This window comes from Zootoca vivipara, chromosome 13, assembly GCF_963506605.1.
Source record: "Zootoca vivipara chromosome 13, rZooViv1.1, whole genome shotgun sequence".
Taxonomy (NCBI): Eukaryota; Metazoa; Chordata; class Lepidosauria; order Squamata; family Lacertidae; genus Zootoca; species Zootoca vivipara.
The window spans coordinates 45,479,992-45,498,769 of record NC_083288.1 but is presented as its reverse complement, the minus strand read 5'-3'; the positions used below and the strand labels follow the sequence as shown (position 1 = coordinate 45,498,769).

The window sequence follows — 18,778 nt, the reverse complement described above, 5'->3', positions numbered from 1 at the left end:
TGGAAGGCACTCCGGGCCACTGAGGCCACCTGAACCTCGAGCGACAGCAAAGGACCCAGGAGTACCACCTAGCTATAAACCTGCTCCTTCTATCAAACTCTCAGGACTCTGTGCCCAGGACACCCCCCTCACCAACCCCCCCTCTTCAGTTTCAAATGCTTCTTCCTGGCTGAAGTGTTCTTGACTGCAATGCCTCTGTCCTGCCTGTGTGGAGAAATGTCTCTGGATCATACAATCATTGAATTGGATTGGAAGGGACCACGAGGATCATCTAGTCCAACCCCCTGCAATGCAGGAATCTTCCACCCGATATGGGGCTCGAACCCACAACCCTGAGATTAAGAATCTCATGCTCTACTGACTTAGCAGTCCATTTCAGGATGCGCTTTTATAAACCTCCGAATTTTGCAAGGCTGGGGTGCAAGGAAACGCTAAACGCAGAGAAATGACGCAGCCTCTTTCAAAACAACACTTTCCTTTTACTTTACTAAACATACAAAATTTAGTACAAACCAAGGTGAATTCTATACAAAGCACCGGCAGGTGATTAGGTACAACCTCCCACAGATAACGTTAACATGGCACCACCAAGCAGGTTACACACGCATGCGCTACTAGAAGGCCACAGCTCCCAATGATCCTAAGGAGACAGGATTCTGTTTATTTTTGCCCTTTCAGTAAGTGCATCTCCCCCACCTCAGCCATTGCCTCATGCAGCGGGGGCGAGTTCGAGACAGCTAACATCTCAGCAAAAATAGAAAAGGAAGAAAGCAGGCAATGGGGTTTTTTTTCCTGCCCTCCCACCAAGATGGCAGTTAGTAGGGATTGTGGACATGTAAGTGTCTGAGAGAAAGGAGCATCTTTTGCAGGCAGGAACCCATCACATGGGGGGAATGGTCACACAACCTGCGCCACTAGGTGCCTTCATTGTCTGCTTTTCACCACTAGGTGGGGCTCAAGTGAGAGAGCAGAGCAGGAGTGATTCCCAAAACTCTTGCGCTGTGAAAGCCAACTGTGCTTGTTCTCTCTCTAGCCAATTTTTGACTGCTGCTGCCGTCCGGAGTTGGACAACGGTACATAAACTGAACAGTTCTGAGGTTATGTCAGGATTCTCAAACCTTCTTAAAATATGAAATTCCTCCGCCCCTGCAAAAAAAAAAAGGCTAATTCACAAACGGCAAAAACAGAGTTTGTGAATATCATGAGATTGCAGAAACAGTTGTGGCCAAGGGATACAAACAGCTCCAAATACTGGCCAGCTCTGTGTTTGATGGAGGATGCTGGGCTGTTTTCAGCCTCCCCTCCCTGCCACATAAGTGCTAAAGGGGTCTTCCTTTAGAAGGACAACCTATCATTTCCTTGTTCTAGTTTTCTGATTCTCCCCTAGCATTAGGGAGGATGTAGTGGGGCCAGCAGATCATGCTCAAGCCACAACTGCCCCCCCCCCTGCTTTCTTGATCCCAGCTGATGTGGCTGGAGGTCTTAGCCCCATGCCCGCTTCCCAAACTCAGTATACTGTCCTGATTTGGGACTGCCTTCAGAGTTGTTGTCTTTGCATCGTGCCTGGAGCATCGCATGGCAGCCCACGAAGGGCCCAGACTCCCTCGATGTGCACACCCTGATCATGCTCTCCTATTGGTGAGCAGACATGGCCAGAGCCCTCTCCCACAGCCAATGACCATTCAAGCGGGTATCGGTACAGAACAGCGCCCCCTTAAGGAGAAAGGGTCAATGGGAACATATATCCCAATTCCCCTCCAATCCTGGCTGTCTCCTTGATTTAGGTGAGGTTAAAAGTGGCATCTGCCAAAGGGAAATATAATTGCATTCCCTCCAGCTTAATAAACCAAGTAGCCTTGACTGACCGGATCAGCAATAGCATCTCTGGCAGGGAGAAAAACAGTCTCCACATTTAACCACCAGCCTGAGAGAGAGTGCAGGTGTAAGCAAATGTTACCCTGGTGTGACATCAGTGGTTGCAACAGAAAATATTCTTTTAAAAAAAAGCTTTCCAGCATGCAAATACTGTGGATGGTGTTGCAAAAAACAAAACGGATAGGAAGAACCAACAGCCAAGGGGGTCGGAAAGGTGGGTGAGGTAGCAGAGGAGGACAGTCCTGTTGCAGCACAGAAAGAGGAATGTCTTGGAGGAGGGAGGCAGGATAAAGCACACCAGGAGGCACATGAAATTAGGGGAAAATAAAATGATTGGAGCTTCGATTAACCCAAAGCAGGCGGCCTGCAACCTTTAAGTTAGAATGAAGATTCAGGGACAAATCTGGGGAGGGGGGGAGGGGGGCAGGTATCCTCCAAGACCAGCTTGCGGCCATCTTGAGGAGCTGGCGTCCCCGCTTCTCGGGGAGCACGAGCGATGTCTTGCGTGTGCGTTGTGTTTCTTGTGTGCGTCGCACCAGCTCTTCTGGGTCACGGGCGGTCAGTCAACAGAGTCACAGATCTCTGCCACAGCAGCATTGAAGGCATGGGGTTGGTCGGCATAGACGTGGTGGGAGGCACCCGGAATAGCCTGAGGGCAAGGGGGAGAATCAGAAGGGGAGATAGAAATATTCCCCAGCGTCGGGCAACCACCCGTCAACAAAGCATGCCCCTCAAAGTCCAGAGCAGGCATGTCAAACCTGCGGCCCTCCAGATGTTTTGGACTACAATTCCCATCTTCCCCAACCACTAGTCCTGCTAGCTAGGGATCATGGGAGTTGTAGGCCAAAACATCTGGAGGGCCGCAGGTTTGACAGGCCTGGTCCAGAGGAACAAGTTGCATACAGACGCAGACTCGCCATGGACAAATTTAACAATATTTGGAATTCATTTTTATAAATACTGTCTTAGGTTAAGGTGTGGTTAACTACAATAATAAACTTTCTTATTTTTATTTTTTGGTTCTTTTTTGTTTTCTACATGGGTGCTGTTTCTTTGTCTTTTTCTTCTTTGCGTATCATCTTACTCTGTGCACTTGCAATTACAGTCGTACCTTGGTTCTTGAATGTAGTCCGTTCGACTTCCGAAATCTTCGAAAACCAGGGCGCAGCTTTCGATTGGCTGCAGGAGCTTCCTGCACTCAAGCGGAAGCTGCATCGGACGTTCGGCTTCCAAAAAGCATTCAAAAACCGGAACACTTACTTCCAGGTTTTGGGCATTCGGGAGCCAAAATGTACGAGTACCAAGGTGTTCGAGAACCAAGGTACGGCTGTATTTACTTCTTATTTTCAATAAAGAATATGAATATTTTTTTAAAAGGTCTAGAAGAACCAACATCTCCATGAATAAGGGGCCTTCAAGAACAAGGTGTTTCCTTGAGAGCAATAAAGCTTGAAGTCTGGGCTAACCATTTGTTCCTGGGTCAGAGCCTTCAGGCTACATGAGCACTCAGACCCAGAAGGTTTATTGCATAACACCACAGCTCCTTAGCTGTGTGCAACTGGCTTCCTGTTCCCGATTCCTACCCTTGTGCTACTGACCCCTGTGAATACCTCTGCACTTTTGAATCCTGACTGCCTTTGGCCTGCTCTGTTGTGTGTGATATTGGCCTTCCCTTCCAATGCTGCTATTGGCCCACTCATGGTCCTGCATATCTGGATTAAGCAGACACCTGACTGATATGAAACTGGACAGCTTCCCTGCACCCCCCAACCAACCCTGACACACCAAAGTGCTCTACTGAGATGCCTCGAGCAAAACCATTTTGGAGTTACACATCAGAAGTGCTTCTAGCTGGCTTTTTGACCACAAGGTCTTCAGGGCAGCTGAAGAAGTTAAAACATCAAATGTCATTGAATGGGGAGAAATCACTATGTAGAGGGATTCCAGTGCCTGATTATGGGTGGGAGGGAGGCCCAGAACCAGGGTACCACTGATTCATTCTCCTATGCATGTATGTTGAAAACTGGAATTCTAACTCTTCTACCCTCTATGCTCAGTCCTCTTTAGTTCCTGACTGTCACTAGAATTTGGCCACGTTTTCCCCCTAAGTCATAGGGACGGGGAAATCTGAATTGCAAAAATGCGGAGGATTTTAGGCTAGAGGATTCTCTACTTAGGCCCCCATTCCCACACGAGGAACATCCAATGCAATGGCAACTACAATCATGCTCTGCTCCCTATCTCTCTCTACGTGCCAAAGTTCCTACCATGTCACAGACGTAGCTCCCTGGCCGCAGGCTCTTGACCTTCTCACCGGTGCTGGTATCAATCCAGGAATTGGCACCGTAGATGAGAGTGATCGGCAAGTCGTGGCGCACCAGGTGGATGCGTTCCAACATGGGGCGCCGGGCCCAACCAAACGCCTCCGACATGGCCTTGAACCCGGCCTCGCCACTGCAATGAGGGAGTGCATGGATGGAAATGCAGTAGTGTTAATAGATACAGGAACATGGACCACAGCACATTCCCCACAGCAGCTGGTATTCCGAGGCATTCTGCCTCTGACAGTGGATGTGAAACAGTGGAGGACCTCACCTGGGTGTCTGGGCATTGCAGTGGTAGATGTACTCCGAGATGGTATCGTCGTCAAAGAAATCGGCAAACTTCTGCTTGAAGTCTGGACGGAAGCGCTGCACTAGTCCAGGCCCTGGAGGAAAGGGTGGATGCAGTCAGTGGGTTCTCATCAAACTTTTACTTGAGCTTCCAATAAAAAAATAAAAACAGCAATGAATGAATTTCTCTTTTCAAGTTGGGTAGCAGCTTTCCTCTTTGCCAAGGGTCCACAAGCAGGACTGTAGATCTCAAAACGTCATTGTTTACATCTCCAAAATAACTGCCATCCCAAGTGACTTCCTGTGAGAACCGCTTCCTCTCCACATTTATCTCCAAGCACAGCTCTGCCCATTTTACAGATGGAAGTGCTAAGGGAGGTGGGTGATGCCTCATTTGAGGTCGTCCCGCAAACGTGTGAGATATGGGACTGGATTTAAGTCCTAGGGAAAATGTTTTCGTCATCCATGCAATCTCATCCTACCCATATGCACTTGGGATTATGCCCCCCCCCCAATATCTATGGGACTGGTCTTCTGGGATTTTTTGCTTTTGGGGGGGGGAGATAAGTAAAGGAAGGTTTGCATGGAATGGAGAAAGTGAAAAGAGCCTTTCTCCCATTTGTTTAAATATTAGATATTGGGGTCACCCAATTTGGGAATATCCAGGAAGAGACGCAGAAACAGCTCAGAACAAGAGAGTATTGTGGCACCTTAAAGATCAATAAATGTGCTATGGCTTAAGCTTTTGTGATGGATAATCCACTTCATCAAATACATGAAGTATTCCAGGAAGGGAATTCACTTTTTTTAAATACCAGAAAACAGATTTCTTTGAGCATGGATCCTTTAAGCGCCGAGGGCCTTCTGGTGGTTCCCTCACTGCGAGAAGCCAAGTTACAGGGAACCAGGCAGAGGGCCTTCTTGGTAGTGGCGCCCACCCTCCCATCAGATGTCAAAGAGATAAATAACTACCTGACATTTAGAAGACATCTGAAGGCAGCCCTGTTCAGGGAAGTTTTTAATGTGTGACACCTTAATGTATTTTAAATTTTTTGTTGGAAGCCGCCCAGAGTGGCTGGGGAAACCTAGCCAGATGGGCGGGCTACAAACAATAAATAATAATAATAATAATAATAATAATAATTATTATTATTATTATTATTATTATTATGTAGCCAAAATGCATGCTATCAGCAGGCTTGGGGAAACCCCGAGATTTACAGAAGTACAAAAAAAGTTTTAAGGAAAAATAGAAATAATCAAAGACAGAGTAAAATAGCCCTATGAGGAATGAGAATATTCAGTGGCAACAGAATGCTAACTAATTCCAGGTGGGGGATCCAGAAAACTAGGGAGAATGGAATGCAATGGAGTATCATGAAAGTGGGTATGGCTGGCTGTCACCCTTGACAGAAGCATTTCACCTATAACATTTTTGTTGCAGGTCCCTCTTGCCTCAGCAACTTTCAGCAACAGGGATAATAAGCTCGGCCACTTCTACTATGAACAAGTGTCAATTCCGGCACATCCCGCTGCTTGTTCTCCCGGCACCCTCCGTTTAATCTTCTTGCCAATTTCACTCACCCCAGGGCCCAGCAGCTCGAAGCACAGCCAGAGGGTTGGACCGTCCCAGCACCGTCGCCACAGCCTTGATCCAGGTTGGAGGGGTGCGGATCTGAGCCGGGTCGGACGGACGCATGGGGAAGCCCCAGGGATCCACGAGGATCAGATGTTTCACCCTGGGTCAGGAGAGGCATGAAAAGCTGCCTAAGGCTACAATCCTACACCACTGAACTCAGTGGGATTTACTTCAGGGTACATGTGCACAGAGGCCAGTCACAAACAGTGTTCGAAATCTCCATTGTTCATCTAGGCACATTTTGCAACCAGGAATTTCATTAGCACGAGCAGTTTCTGGGCTCTGGGTGCAGTACTGCACCTAAGATTTCAGATTAAAACTGCAGAGTGAAAGGAAAGGAGGACCTTTTTCTGCTTCCCCATTTCCACCCACTCTCTGAAGACTGGAGAAGAGACCCCCTTAAGAATATTAGAGTAGTGGGCAGGAGAAGGACTAGACCATGTGAAAAATGAGCACAATATTTTAGCTGCAGTTCATTCATTTTCAGCTTTGTATTCTTATTTTAAAGAGCACCTAGACATTCCATGGATGTGCCCATAACCCAGGTTTAAGGTGTCATTTAGCTCCTAGTTTTCATATCTCAGTTTCTAACACTGGTCACAAATCCAGCTGACTGCTTAAGAAAATAATAATTCCACACTCTAAAAGCTCTGCATGTTGGAAAACTAGCATGCCAGGAAGATCTTCTCTCTGATATGTTAGCTTACTATATGCGAGGATCATTCATTTATGATACTTAGTTGAGTATCTGATTTCCCACACCTAAATTCTCAAGTGGTACAAACCAGCAAAGGCTATACCATCCAACGTTTATCCTAAGAGCCTACTTAGGTACCCAATTAAGTACCTCCAGTGAGGTCAGCCTCTTAATAACATCTATATGCTTGACTTAGATGGGAAGGGCAGAAAGACAGGCATTACTGGCAGGTCTATTCCACTAGAAATTATGAACAATACTACTACAGACTCTCTGATGTCCTGGGCCTTAGGATCTTTCTGGAACTTCTGTATGACCTCCCTGTCCAGGCCAACCTTTCTGACTTAGGGTATTTACCTCCTTCACTGGAGGTTTTTAAATAGAGATTAGATGTCCACCTGTCATGGATGCTTTAGCTGAGACTAGGTGACCCTTGGGGTTCTTTCCATATCTACCATTCTATGAAGCAGGTGGGGAGAGGGAGATGGGCAGGATATATTTCAGATGACATAGCACGGGTGAGGGATCCCAGGCCTGGGAGCTCAAGAAGCCACCTACCCACCCTCCGCAGGCCACTTTTAGTTGGCTACACCTGGCTTATAACAAGGCTGGCTGCAACACAGGAGGTCAGAGCTCTGCTTCAGTTACTATAGGCATGGAGAACCAGATGTTGCTGAACTACAATTCCCATCATCCCTGCCTAGAGCCACAAAATGTACCTCTCTGGATACTGCAAGCTGTAGGAGGCTGCCAGGAAGCCACCAAGACTATGGCCAAGCAGGATCATGCTGGGGATGCCCATCTCCCGACGCCAGGCCTCAATGGAGTTCACAAACTCCTCTTCGGCCTCCTGGGCATCCCGGGAAAAGGGGGGCCGGGAACTGCGGCCAAACCCCAGGAGGTCGAAGGCATGGAGAGGGCGACGTTGGCTCAGCGAGTCTAGGTTGAGGATCCAGAGTCCGATGCCCCCACCAAAGCCATGCACCATCACCAGGGGGGTGCGTCCCTTGGCCCGTTCTGGAGACAGTGATACGGTCCAGATCTTGGCATGGTTTGGAAGGGAGATGTATCGGGCCACAAATCGGTTCTGGAGGCCTGAAGATGGAAGAGAGAAAGGGGAAGGTGAGCATCTATTATCCAGGATCCCCCGCAAAAAAAACAATACATACCATGGGGCCCAGGTTCTGTTGGATGTTACAAGGCACACTAGCACTAATGGCTGCAGAAAGGGATTTGATGGGAGGAAAGATGTTCCCTGGATATAGAGGAAACTGTGGGTTCCAACTATCATCAGTCCCACCCAGCATGGCCAATAGTCCAGAAAGATGGCTGTTGTCTTCAGGTCTCCCCCTACAAATCTCGTCTACCTCATCAGTTAGGCTAATCATTTCAAAAGCCTTCTGACCAATTAGCAAGATGCCCATGGCAATTTTCAAATACCAGATCAGATCACAATCAGACAGCAGAGATTGTTTTAGAAGAGGTATTCCTCTTTCTCTCACCCCCACTCCATTAAATGCTTCTTAGACAAAAGCTTAGACAAAAGAATGCTTTTCTTCTCCAAAAAGAATTTGGCTGTGTGCAAATGCATGCTTGTATAAACTGATTGATCCATTAAAACTCACCTGATTAAGCAATCAAGATTTCTTTAAGCAGGCGGTGGCTCTAGTTATGAGCAATAAGATCTAGGGGGGGAAATCTCCATATTCAGGATCACAATGCCACCAGGTATTATATGCTGTACATTGACAGAGAGGGCTCTCTTGACAGCCACCCTCAGAAGTGTGGGGAATGGTCCTCTCTGTGGTAACCTGTAAGTTGAGGAACTCCTGCCCCACAGAGGTGCATCTAGGACAGGGGTCCCCAGACTTACCGGGCTTCGGGCCGGTGCCCGCCGCGCCGACCGCGCGGCGGGCCGGAGGGCAGGGGAGTGCGCGCGCAGCGGGCTGGAGGGCGGGGGAGTGCGCGCCCATGCGCATGCACACACGCACATGGTCAGAAAAAAATCGCCGAAAATTGCTTGTGTGCATGCGTATGGGCCTCCCCCGCCCCGGAAGTGCACCGGAAATGACCTCTTCTGGGTCGGGAGAGGCCCATACGCATGCGCACAAGCGATTTTCGGCGTTTTTTTTTCAGATTTTGAAGATCGCCGCCGCGCCGCGCGCCGTAAGAGCGGGCGGTGGGGGTCGTCGCGGGCCGGATTGGGAGGCCAATTGGGCCGCATCCGGCCCGGGGGCCGTAGTCTGGGGACCCCTGATCTAGGATCTTCATTTCACAGCTTCTGGTGTATGCTGAAGTCACACCTCTTTACCCTGACAGTTAGGCAATTGTTATGAGACCCAACTCTTCTACTCTGGTAAATCTATACTGAGTTGGTTTTGCTTGGAAGTGTTTTTATCCGCTTTTAAAATTGTTTTACTTGTTTGTTCTATTGTGCTGCACTTCTAATGTAATGGAAGGCTAATACAACATATAAACAAGTACACAAGGAGCATTGTGGAAAATAAAAATGGCACCTTAGGCCCAACCACCTGGTTTTGCTCAAGAGTGCTGGGCCAGAGGAAAACAAGTACCAGGGAAGTCCTGGGCAGGCAACCACAGTAAGCCTTGGGGTGCCACGTGTAGATACCCTAAAACTGATGCTCAAGGTAAGAAACAAAACCCTTCCACTTCTTGGTGGGTCTTAATTAAACCACAGAAACTCCCCACCACCACCAATTGTTATTTGCCAACTAAGATTATTATGGAGCCATAGCATATATTTTTTCCTGGCAACTTCTCTGGCAAGTTTCTCTCTCTGTGTGTCTTGGCTTAAATTTGAGGCCATTCAATGAAGCTGAAAGTTGGAGGACTCAGGATAAACCATAGCTGCCAAGTTCTCCCTTTTTTTAAGGGAAATTCCCTTATGCTGAATAGGCTTCCTCACGAGAAAAGGGAAAACTTGGCAGCTATGGGATAAACAAATGAAAGCACTTCTTCTTACAGTACATCATTAAACCATGGAAATCGTTCCCAACCAGAGGTAGCGATGGCTGCCAATTTGGGACAGCTTCAAAAGAGGACCAGACAAAATTCCTAGTGGGCAAGGTTATCAATGGCTACCAACCCTGATGACTCTGTTCTCCCTCCACTGTCAGAGGGGAGTTGCTGGGAATTGCAAGAGGGGAGTGTCCTACTGTCCTCAGGTTCTGCTTGTGGGGCTTCCCACAGGACTCTGGTTGGCTGCTGTGAGAACAGGATGCTGGACTAGATGGGTCTTTCGACAGATCTTATAGGATATTAGTTACCATCTCTATTTTGGACAAAGGAGAAAGAGGACGCTCCTCAAGCCCTCCTTTACTTACACTGCAGGATCCGAGCTTCCACGTTCTTGAGGTGGGACATGGAGGTGGGACGCCAGGCAGGCAGCCAGCCCCCTAGCCAGCCTTGGGTCCTGTGGAAGGGATATAGTTTTGTTGAGACATGGGTGGGCAGAGGCAGGCAGAAAGGGAGAGCAAAGGGGTTGGGAGAAGAAAGGAAAAGGAAGACATCGAAGGGGGTCAGTGATAAACAGCTGCTTCCCATAGCAAGCTTTTGCAACTCTGTGATTGGAGGAGAATGTGACTTGATAGAGCAGGAAAAAGCCCTTGAATAACTAGGGCAGATATCCCCAAACTTCGGCCCTCCAGATGTTTTGGACTACAATTCCCATCATCCCTGACCACTGGTCCTCTTAAGCTAGGGATCATGGGAGTTGTAGGCCAAAACATCTGGAGGGCCACAGTTTGGGGATACCTGAACTAGGGTCTCTCTAGGCGTCACTCCTGATGGGCCACCTTGTTTTTCTCAGCAAAATGCAAAGCTTTCACTTCCTGAAAACGAGAGCCGATGCAATGCAAATACAGTAACTCCACACACAAATACTGAACATGAACAGAAAGGGCTGCCATGTGGAAGTTTCAAAGCACAGGTTAGATAGCCTTCTGTCCTGAATGCTTTAGTTGAGATGCAGGAGGTTGGACTAGATGACCCTTGGGGTCTCTTTCCAACTCTACAATTCTGTGATTCCACAAGGCTGCCACCCTACATTATGAACCTAGGTCCCATTAAGGGCAAAGTGAGTTAATACCTAAGTAAATACGCTTAAATAATGGGCTGGGAAATCCCTAAGTGAAATTGGCCCTGAACTCACTTAGTGGTCCAAAGGCAATACCTTCTCCCTTAGCCTCCATTTCTCACTGCAAAGGTGATAATATAGGTTCTGCAGCATATTGACACATCTATGTTTGAAATCGCTGAAAACCTGCCAATATCCTAGCAGTGCTGTTAAGTTTTGAACCATGCAGCTTTCACCACAGCCTGAAGACTAGCCACTTGCATCTTTTTGTTTCATTTAGAGAACAGCAGCCCATGATGGTCAACACAGAGTGTGGATTAAACCTGGGTCTCCCTGGTCCTAGCCTGACACTCTAGAATAAAAATACTATTAGATAATACCAGCCAAGCTTGTGGGACTGTTGTAAGGAATAATATGATGGTGTACGCCATCATCAAATTTGGGGGGAAGGGCTTTAACTCAGTGGTAGAGCACCTGCTTTGCATGCAGAAGGTCCCAGTGAGAGGACCTTGCCTGGAATCCTGGAAAGTAGCTGCCAGTCAATGTACAATATAGGCATACCTTGGAAGTCGAACGGAAACCGTTCCGGAAGTTGTTTGACTTCCAAAACATTTGGAAACCAAGGCAATCGGAAGCTGTGTTGGACATTCAGGTTCTAAAGAACGTTCGCAAACCAGAACACTTACTTTCGGGTTTGTGGCATTTGGGAGCCAAACGTTAGACTTGCAAGACGTTTGAATTCCGAGGTACGACTGTACTGCATTAGATGGACTGGCTCAGCATGAGGCAGCTTCCTCTATTCCAACATGCAATGAAACTTCTGATATGTTGCATAAATGCTGAACTTTATCGTTATGGTGGTATCAAAGTCCATTCCATGATCCTGTGAGTGATCAGATCCCCTATAGCCAGAGTCATGTGATCGGATAGGCAGTTTTCAGTGCCTGCCTACCTGCCTCCCTCTCTTAACAGTTTGCAGTGGACAAAGGAGGAGGAGGGGCATTAAAGTACTATACTCACATTTAAGTTTTTGCCGTTTCATCTCCTGCCCCCTGGTTTTCCACATAAGCCCCACTATCAAAATTCTAGCTATGGGAGCTCAGTTTGCAAAGAAGCAGTGGAGAGGTAAGGGTCCTCCCTTTCCCAACTTCAGCCAAACAAATTGATAACAACACTGTAACTAACATATAGCGCACATCAGCACATTTAGAGTCATTGCAAGCACTGGGTCAGTTGCAGAACAGCACCACTCACACCCCCTGCAGTGTCTTTGTGGGAATGTAAAATAGTTACATTGAAAAGGCATTGGCTGCACTCCTCATCCTGGGTGGAGGGGAAACTTGGGAGAACAAGGCTCTACTGTTATGATGCAATGATAAGGACAGCTAGACAAATTGCCTAGTCACTCTCCTTTTCTGCTGAATCACTTCCGACTCGCAACCACCTGGTGCCTTGAATTAGAGACAGTGCAGACCTACACACAGAGAGACACTCTGGAAAGGTTTGATTGAAGGGCCAAGTAAAACTAGTAGCCATTCCAAAGCCTTTCCCTAACACCAGGCAAATCTGCTTCCTTCCAATAACACCACAGCTAATGATTGTATCTGGGCACAAAGGATATTTCTTCAGCGTCTGGAGTTCAGAGGTGTTTGCCTCTCTTGTTCCCTTGGCAACTGCTCCCCTTCAAAATCAGCTCAAGAACCCAGCGCCTCACCCCAGACTATGTAAAGCCACATCGAGAAGCAAGAAACTCTGAACACATGCAGAGGATTTTTTCCTCTTCACCACTGAATACCATCCCACCCAGCTAGGATTGGGGGAGAGAGAGATCTGTTTTCATACTACTTTAACTTTGAATTTCAGCACCTCTCATTTAGAACTTAATCATCACTGCCTCTGGCATTATGAATAACAGCCTGTCTCTTGCCAAGACCTTGAAACTCTGCCTAAAATGCTGCAAGCCTTGTTGCTTAGTTCTATGTGGGAGGGATGTTATGCTTAACTAGCAGAGAGGGCACTGTGTTCATGCTCACATGCAGTCTGGACTTCGCACATTCCAGCTAGAAACTCTAGTGCAGAAAACAGTTCATGGGGCATGGGGTAGATTTATATTCTGCCTTTCAATTCATATGAATGTAAGATCAGGCCAATGCCCCATCTAATCTAGCATCCTGTTCTCACACTGGCCAAGCAGATGCCTGTAGGAAACCCACAAACAGGGCCCAAGAGCAAGAGGACTCTCCCCTCCTTTGTTTTACAGCAACTGGCATTCAGAAGCATTTCTGCCTGCTAATTGTGGAAGCAGAGCAAAGCTCCTCTACGAATTTGTCTAATGCTCTTTAAAAGCCATTTAAATTGGTGGTCATCTCTGCCTCCTGTGGAAGCGAGTTTCATAGTTTAATTATGGTTTGGTGGGAAAGTTAATTTAGGAACTCCTGGAAATTAACCCCCCTCCTTCTTTTCACATACTTCCCCTTGGCTTGCAAGCTATAATTTCATCTCACAGGCATGATTCCCTCAGTATCTTCCAGTGTTAAATTCTTCCTCCGTTGCCGTCTTTTGCCTGCCCATTTGCCTTAGGAGGAAAGGCAGATTTAGCCTCAAGCCTTATACAGATTCTGGTCTGCTTTTTCTTCCTTATTCCCCTGTCGGCTTCTTTGCAAACCCAGCCTGCCTCATCCCTTTCTAAGGACAGTATCTTGGTGACAGATCATAACACCTTCCCCCTCCGCAGAATCCAGAGCAACGCTTCCATCAGCAGGTCTCTTTAACTCCTTCCAAGCGCTTAGCCAAAAGAGTGCTTAGCCAACAACCCACACAACAAAGCACATAGGACGGGAAACCACCTGTAGGAGCGAGTGACATGCACAACTGCATACATTGTAGGGCTACATTAACAATCACCCCGTTTCAAACCTTAATCCCCTCTCCCCTTCCCTCCAGAACCAGGATCTGTATTAAAGCAGCAAAATTAAATTAATCTATGAGTGAGAATGGCTCCGCGACCCGGAAATATCCCACACTGAACTCACGACTGCTCAAGGTCTTCCTCCATTACTTCCCAAGAAGGAAAACATCACAACAGCTGGTGAGGAAAGGCGTGCGTAAGGAAGGGGTGGAACTAGAACTTGGGGGCGTGGTTCATATTTTATGAATGGCTTGGGGTTGGCGGGGAGGTCTGGGTGAGGCCTGTTGTATAAGCTTCCTGCTGGGTTATATAAGGGGGGGCGGGAGGGATTTTCCAAAAGGGAGCGCGGCAGCGCCCTCTGGACTCCCTCCGCTTGCCGGGTAGATTGGAGTGAAAGAGAGAACAAGAGGGCGGGCTCTTTTCCCCCTGATGTGGGCGGAGGCATCATAAAGAGGGGAGGAGTCTAGCGGAGATGATTGATGGCTGCAGGGAGGAGGGGCAGGATTAGAAAAAGGGGGAAATAATGAGGTTTTTTTCTGTACAATAGCGTAAGGAGAACTTGCAAGTGTTGTGAGGAGAAAGTGTTCGTAGTGTGGGACCCAGTTAGGAGGGACAGCCTACGATCCTGCACCCCCGGACTAGTTTTCGGTGTCAAACGAATGCATGCAAGAAAGCATTAGCTTTATAGAAATCACTTTTTTTCCTTTCATCCCTTATGAGGCGACTTTAGCCAATTACTGTAATCTGCATTTATTAAATGTCCACTATTCTGTCCTCGCTCATCATTAAAAAATGGTTCTCAGGGTTGTTGGCCGGGAGTTTCTGAACACAAGCAGATGGGCATTGCCTCTTTTTCAGTTACTTCCATGCACCACGAATTCTAAGGTAGTTTTGAAATGGCTGCATAGGGCATTTGTAATTGTATTCGGTTATGCTGTTAGTAGCATGGGGCGTTTGAGGGTATAATTATGGGGTGCAAAGCCGCATGCTATGGAATGCGAAGCTATAATGGTGTGCAAAGCGCCTTCCTTTCAAGCTGCAGCTTGTAAAACCAAGACTGTTTACTTTCGTTACCGTGAGGCTGGAAGCAGGGAGTTCTGATTACGCATGCGCAATAACATGCCCATGTAACCTATATAACACCCTCTCGTAACTGCTATTGAACAAACGCATGCGCATTAAATTCTCTCCTTAAACAGGATGCCTGCAACGCAAATTAATAAATAAACCCTTAATAGCATACTACTGCTGCTAGTTTTGCTCTTTTCATTTTTAAAAAAGTTAAGTCTTGTTTTCTTTTAACTTCTCCCTTGAACCAAAAGCTTATGTGTAAGGATGAGTGTACTACACATGCGCAACAGACGCCCCATACCAGGAAAAGGTCTGTGATAGTCTCCAATCCGATTGTGCCTGCGCTGCCCTTTTACAGCCGCTCATGAACAACGCTTGCGCACAAATCAGCCCATTCTAGAATTGCCCTTTTAGCAACCGAAATACGCAACACGCATGCGTACTAGGGGCTAGCACCGTCTCTGCGCATGCGCCTTGCCCCATACTGACACGGGAAGCGTTTACCCGCTTCCGGCCACCTCATTTTTTTTCTTTAACTCAAGTTGTGTGGCAGTGTCTCCGTCGCTATGTCAGGCGCAGCTTCTGGCTCGTCCGGGGCCGGGGCGAGCTCGGTGAGCTCGGTAGTGCGGCGTTTCCTAGCCGAGTACAGCAGCGGAACGCCGAGCCGCCTGAAGGTGCTGGACGCCTACCTGCTCTACGTCATGCTCACGGGAGCGCTGCAGTTCGGCTACTGCCTCGGCGTCGGCACCTTCCCTTTCAACTCCTTCCTGTCGGGGTTCATCTCCGCCGTGGGGAGCTTCATCCTGGGCGGTGAGGACGCTCCTTGACTTGGCAGCTTCGAACGCGAAGCCGTTGCTTTTTAAATTGGAAGTTGGGGCGGGGAGGGACGTGTGCAACGGTCGCCGGGTCAGCCTGCCAACGGTCTTTCCGGGAGGGAGGGGGGATGTTCCCATGGCAATGTCGCGGGGGTTCCATATGGTGACGTAGCAACTTATCCTCTTGGGATGGTGGGGGGGCAAGAAGGTTCTGCGTCGTCGTTGCAACGGCGCTGTTTAGCTAATGGAGACAAGGAACAAGGCGGGGTTATGACAATTGCCATGGCAACTGCGGAGTGTGCGTGGGATGTAAGTGGGGACCATGCTAGTGACTCCCACCTATGCTTTCCTCTGGGTCAGGCATCCCCAAACTTCGGCCCTCCAGATGTTTTGGACTACAGTTCCCATCTTCCCTGACCCATCTTCCTGTTAGCTAGGGATCATGGGAGTTGTAGGCCAAAGCATCTGAAGGGCCGCAGTTTGGGGGTGCCTGCTCTGGGTCTTCCTTCAAGCAGGACTACAACTCCCATCAGCCTCTGCCAATATAAGCAGTTGCTTTAAGGACAGCATCTGCAGGAGTCCCCATCCCTTCTGTTAAACGTCTCATCCAGACCAGTGAGCCGCTCTGCTAGGGGTTCTTACCCCATGGTCATGGTCGTGACTCAGCCCCAGGACTAGCTTTTGGGGTAAGCACACCTGCCCGTGGGCCCAGAAGGGCTCATTCCCATGCCCACCAAGGCACCTACCTGGCCTTGCTGGATCACCTGGTGTGAATGCTGCTGCCCGTCACTTGCCTCCCTTGGATGTATTTCTGACTGGTGATGGAAGCGCCAGCATTGTGCAGGAGGAAACTGTCATCTTAGATATCCAAAAATGCAATACCTGGACGTCAGAGCACTGATGTGCTTTACAAAGTACAGGTCCTGCCTGCCTGCCAAGAAAACATGTCGGAGCCAAGAGGGTGGAGGGGAGTGATGTGTGATGACTGTTCCTACTATAAAAGCAGGTCTGGGAGATTTATTTTCTAAACTCAAAAGGGCGAAGGTTCTTGCCAGAATAGATAACTGATGGCAAGGTTCCACAGACTCACTCTGTACTGTAGTTCTTAAATTGGAGTAGGAGGTAATGGTCATTCTTTAAAACTTGCTCCGCTGTTTAGTGTGATGTGCTGCATTTTCTTCCAGCAATCCATTACAGTTTGGTTTTTCTTCTCTCTCCCTCTCAAGTTTGTTTGAGGATCCAGATCAATCCACAGAACAAAGGAGAATTTCAGGGGATCTCACCAGAGCGAGCCTTTGCTGACTTCCTCTTTGCCAGCACTATCCTGCATCTTGTAGTCATCAACTTTGTGGGCTGATACAGAAGTCATGTAGGTACATATACCGGGTTGGGGTATACGATTTTAGAAGGGAAGACTTGGTAGTCAAAATATTGGCTGATGCCATCCTTACATTCATCTCTTATTTAGGTGGTAGATTTCCCACATAAGATTCAAGACTTAGTACTTAGAAATAGTGTACTAGTGTAGGCTAGAAAAAACGCTTAGAAGTACCCTGAGTATTCTCTACTACTTTGGTAGTTTTCATTCCTATCATGACTTCTTACAGCTGAACCTCATTATACAAATAAGGTCAGAGAGTCTCAATGATGGGTGGAGAAGAGGGTCTGCCTTGGTGGGGCTTGGAGTGAGATCCTCTCCTGTGTCTTTTCAGCTCGTGAACAGCATCTTAGAGAATCTTCTGGAATATTGTCTTGAATTTGTCTTGAATCAGTGAAGTCACAGCTTGATTGGTGTTCTCAGAGTAAAGCCTTTCACACTGAACCAGTGTTAGAAGTCCATATTTGTAAAAGTACACACACACACTCTGTTTGTGTTACCTATAAATAAATACTTGTGTGTGCAGTGTGGACTTGGGGCATAACTTTAGTTTTATACTCTTGATTGTAAAGCCCTAATCCTGTGCACTGGCTGAAAAGGCGAAAAGTCTTAGAAAGATTAGCATGTGGCTGAGTTTAGTGGCTACCAATCATTTAAAATTCTAGTTTGACGTTGAGACTGATAGTATTTGACTTGTATCTGTGTTTCATTTACAACACGGTGTGTTGGTATACAATATAATCCCTCAATTTCTTGCAATCTTCACATTAAAAACTTCACTTTTTTCTTTCCTTCTTGTAGGTCCTGGATTTGTCTTGTTTGCTGAAAACCCAGCATTCCACTGAACAGGCACCACACCACACATCACAGACTCTGAATAAGTTCCCTGGTGGCAGTAGGGATGGGAATTTAAAATGTTCCCTGAAAAATATGGCCATTGCCTTCACTTTCTATGATTTTCAATAAACCTCTTTTCTTACATTTCATGTATCTTAACTCTCGGTGATAAGTGGAGAAGAGGGCCTGCCATGATGAGCTTTGGGGTGAGATCCTTCTCCTGTGTCTTTAAACCCATGAAGGGCATCTTGGAGAACCTATTGGAGTATTGTTCTTTTGGAGATCACTTCTTGTGATCTGTCCTGGGAATAACAAATAAATAGCCTATCCTAAAACTTTTGTGTTACCTAACCTTAACAGGCTAAGTATTACCTTAATCCCGGACTCTCGTTTCTGTAATTTGAGACCTACTGATTTAAACAAAAATCGCACTGTGGCAGTGTGTGGCATAGTTCGCACAACACATTAAACCATAGCTTAAACCAAACTATCATTTAGTGCGAACATGTTCCTGAGATGCTTCTCCACACCAGCTGCTTCCAGGCCGTGGACTAAATGACAAGCCCGTAAGATGCAGTCCAGGAACCTTTGAGTACAGGGCATCAGCTGAACTCTGCTAAACTGAAGTAACAAGATAATGATTCTTTATAACCAGGATGAGTGGAATGGAAATGTTTTTCTGGCAGGAGAGAGAGAGAGAATACAGAGCCAAATCCTCAAATCCAGCATGGGCCCAAATGATTAGGAACTACTTACTCACAGTTACTGCAATATTTTTCTTTTTCGCTATCTTTTGCTGCCATCTAGTGTATGATTCTGTGAAGTGCAACTTCAAACCTTATGTTAACTG

General features: G+C 47.3%; 2 protein-coding genes across 3 annotated transcripts; one reads left to right on the top strand and one right to left on the bottom strand.

Annotated features, from left to right (window-relative positions):
• Window positions 1–458: 458 nt before the first annotated feature.
• On the bottom strand, window positions 459–14,074 carry ABHD4 (abhydrolase domain containing 4, N-acyl phospholipase B). The gene is made up of 7 exons (XM_035136288.2): window positions 13,952–14,074; window positions 10,168–10,256; window positions 7,543–7,918; window positions 6,072–6,226; window positions 4,471–4,582; window positions 4,143–4,329; window positions 459–2,524 (listed from the first exon to the last, which is right to left on the bottom strand). The coding sequence occupies exons 1-7, from the start codon at window positions 13,972–13,974 to the stop codon at window positions 2,435–2,437; spliced, it is 1,032 nt and encodes a 343-aa protein (XP_034992179.2). The 5' UTR covers window positions 13,975–14,074; the 3' UTR covers window positions 459–2,434.
• Window positions 14,075–15,406: 1,332 nt separating this feature from the next.
• On the top strand, window positions 15,407–18,072 carry DAD1 (defender against cell death 1). Of its 2 annotated transcripts, none has more exons than XM_035135203.2 (3): window positions 15,407–15,708; window positions 16,940–17,082; window positions 17,893–18,072. In XM_035135203.2, exons 1-2 carry the CDS (start codon window positions 15,465–15,467, stop codon window positions 17,068–17,070), a joined length of 375 nt encoding a protein of 124 aa, XP_034991094.1. In that variant the 5' UTR covers window positions 15,407–15,464; the 3' UTR covers window positions 17,071–17,082; window positions 17,893–18,072. The 2 variants fall into 2 exon arrangements, with proteins under 2 accessions (XP_034991094.1, XP_034991093.1); XM_035135202.2 differs by having other exon boundaries at window positions 15,408–15,708; window positions 16,940–17,086.
• The last annotated feature ends 706 nt before the right edge of the window (window positions 18,073–18,778 follow it).

Excerpts from the sequence above, each read along its gene's own strand:
- DAD1 (XM_035135203.2), top strand. The coding sequence starts at position 15,465 with ATGTCAGGCGCAGCTTCTGGCTCGTCCGGGGCCGGGGCGAGCTCGGTG. Across the intron at positions 15,709-16,939 it reads GGGGAGCTTCATCCTGGGCG|TTTGTTTGAGGATCCAGATC; the intron begins GTGAGGACGCTC and ends CTCCCTCTCAAG.
- ABHD4 (XM_035136288.2), bottom strand. The coding sequence starts at position 13,974 with ATGGAGGAAGACCTTGAGCAGTC. Across the intron at positions 6,227-7,542 it reads AGCTTGCAGTATCCAGAGAG|GGTGAAACATCTGATCCTCG; the intron begins GTACATTTTGTG and ends CTCCTGACCCAG. Across the intron at positions 4,583-6,071 it reads TCGAGCTGCTGGGCCCTGGG|GGCCTGGACTAGTGCAGCGC; the intron begins GTGAGTGAAATT and ends CCTTTCCTCCAG.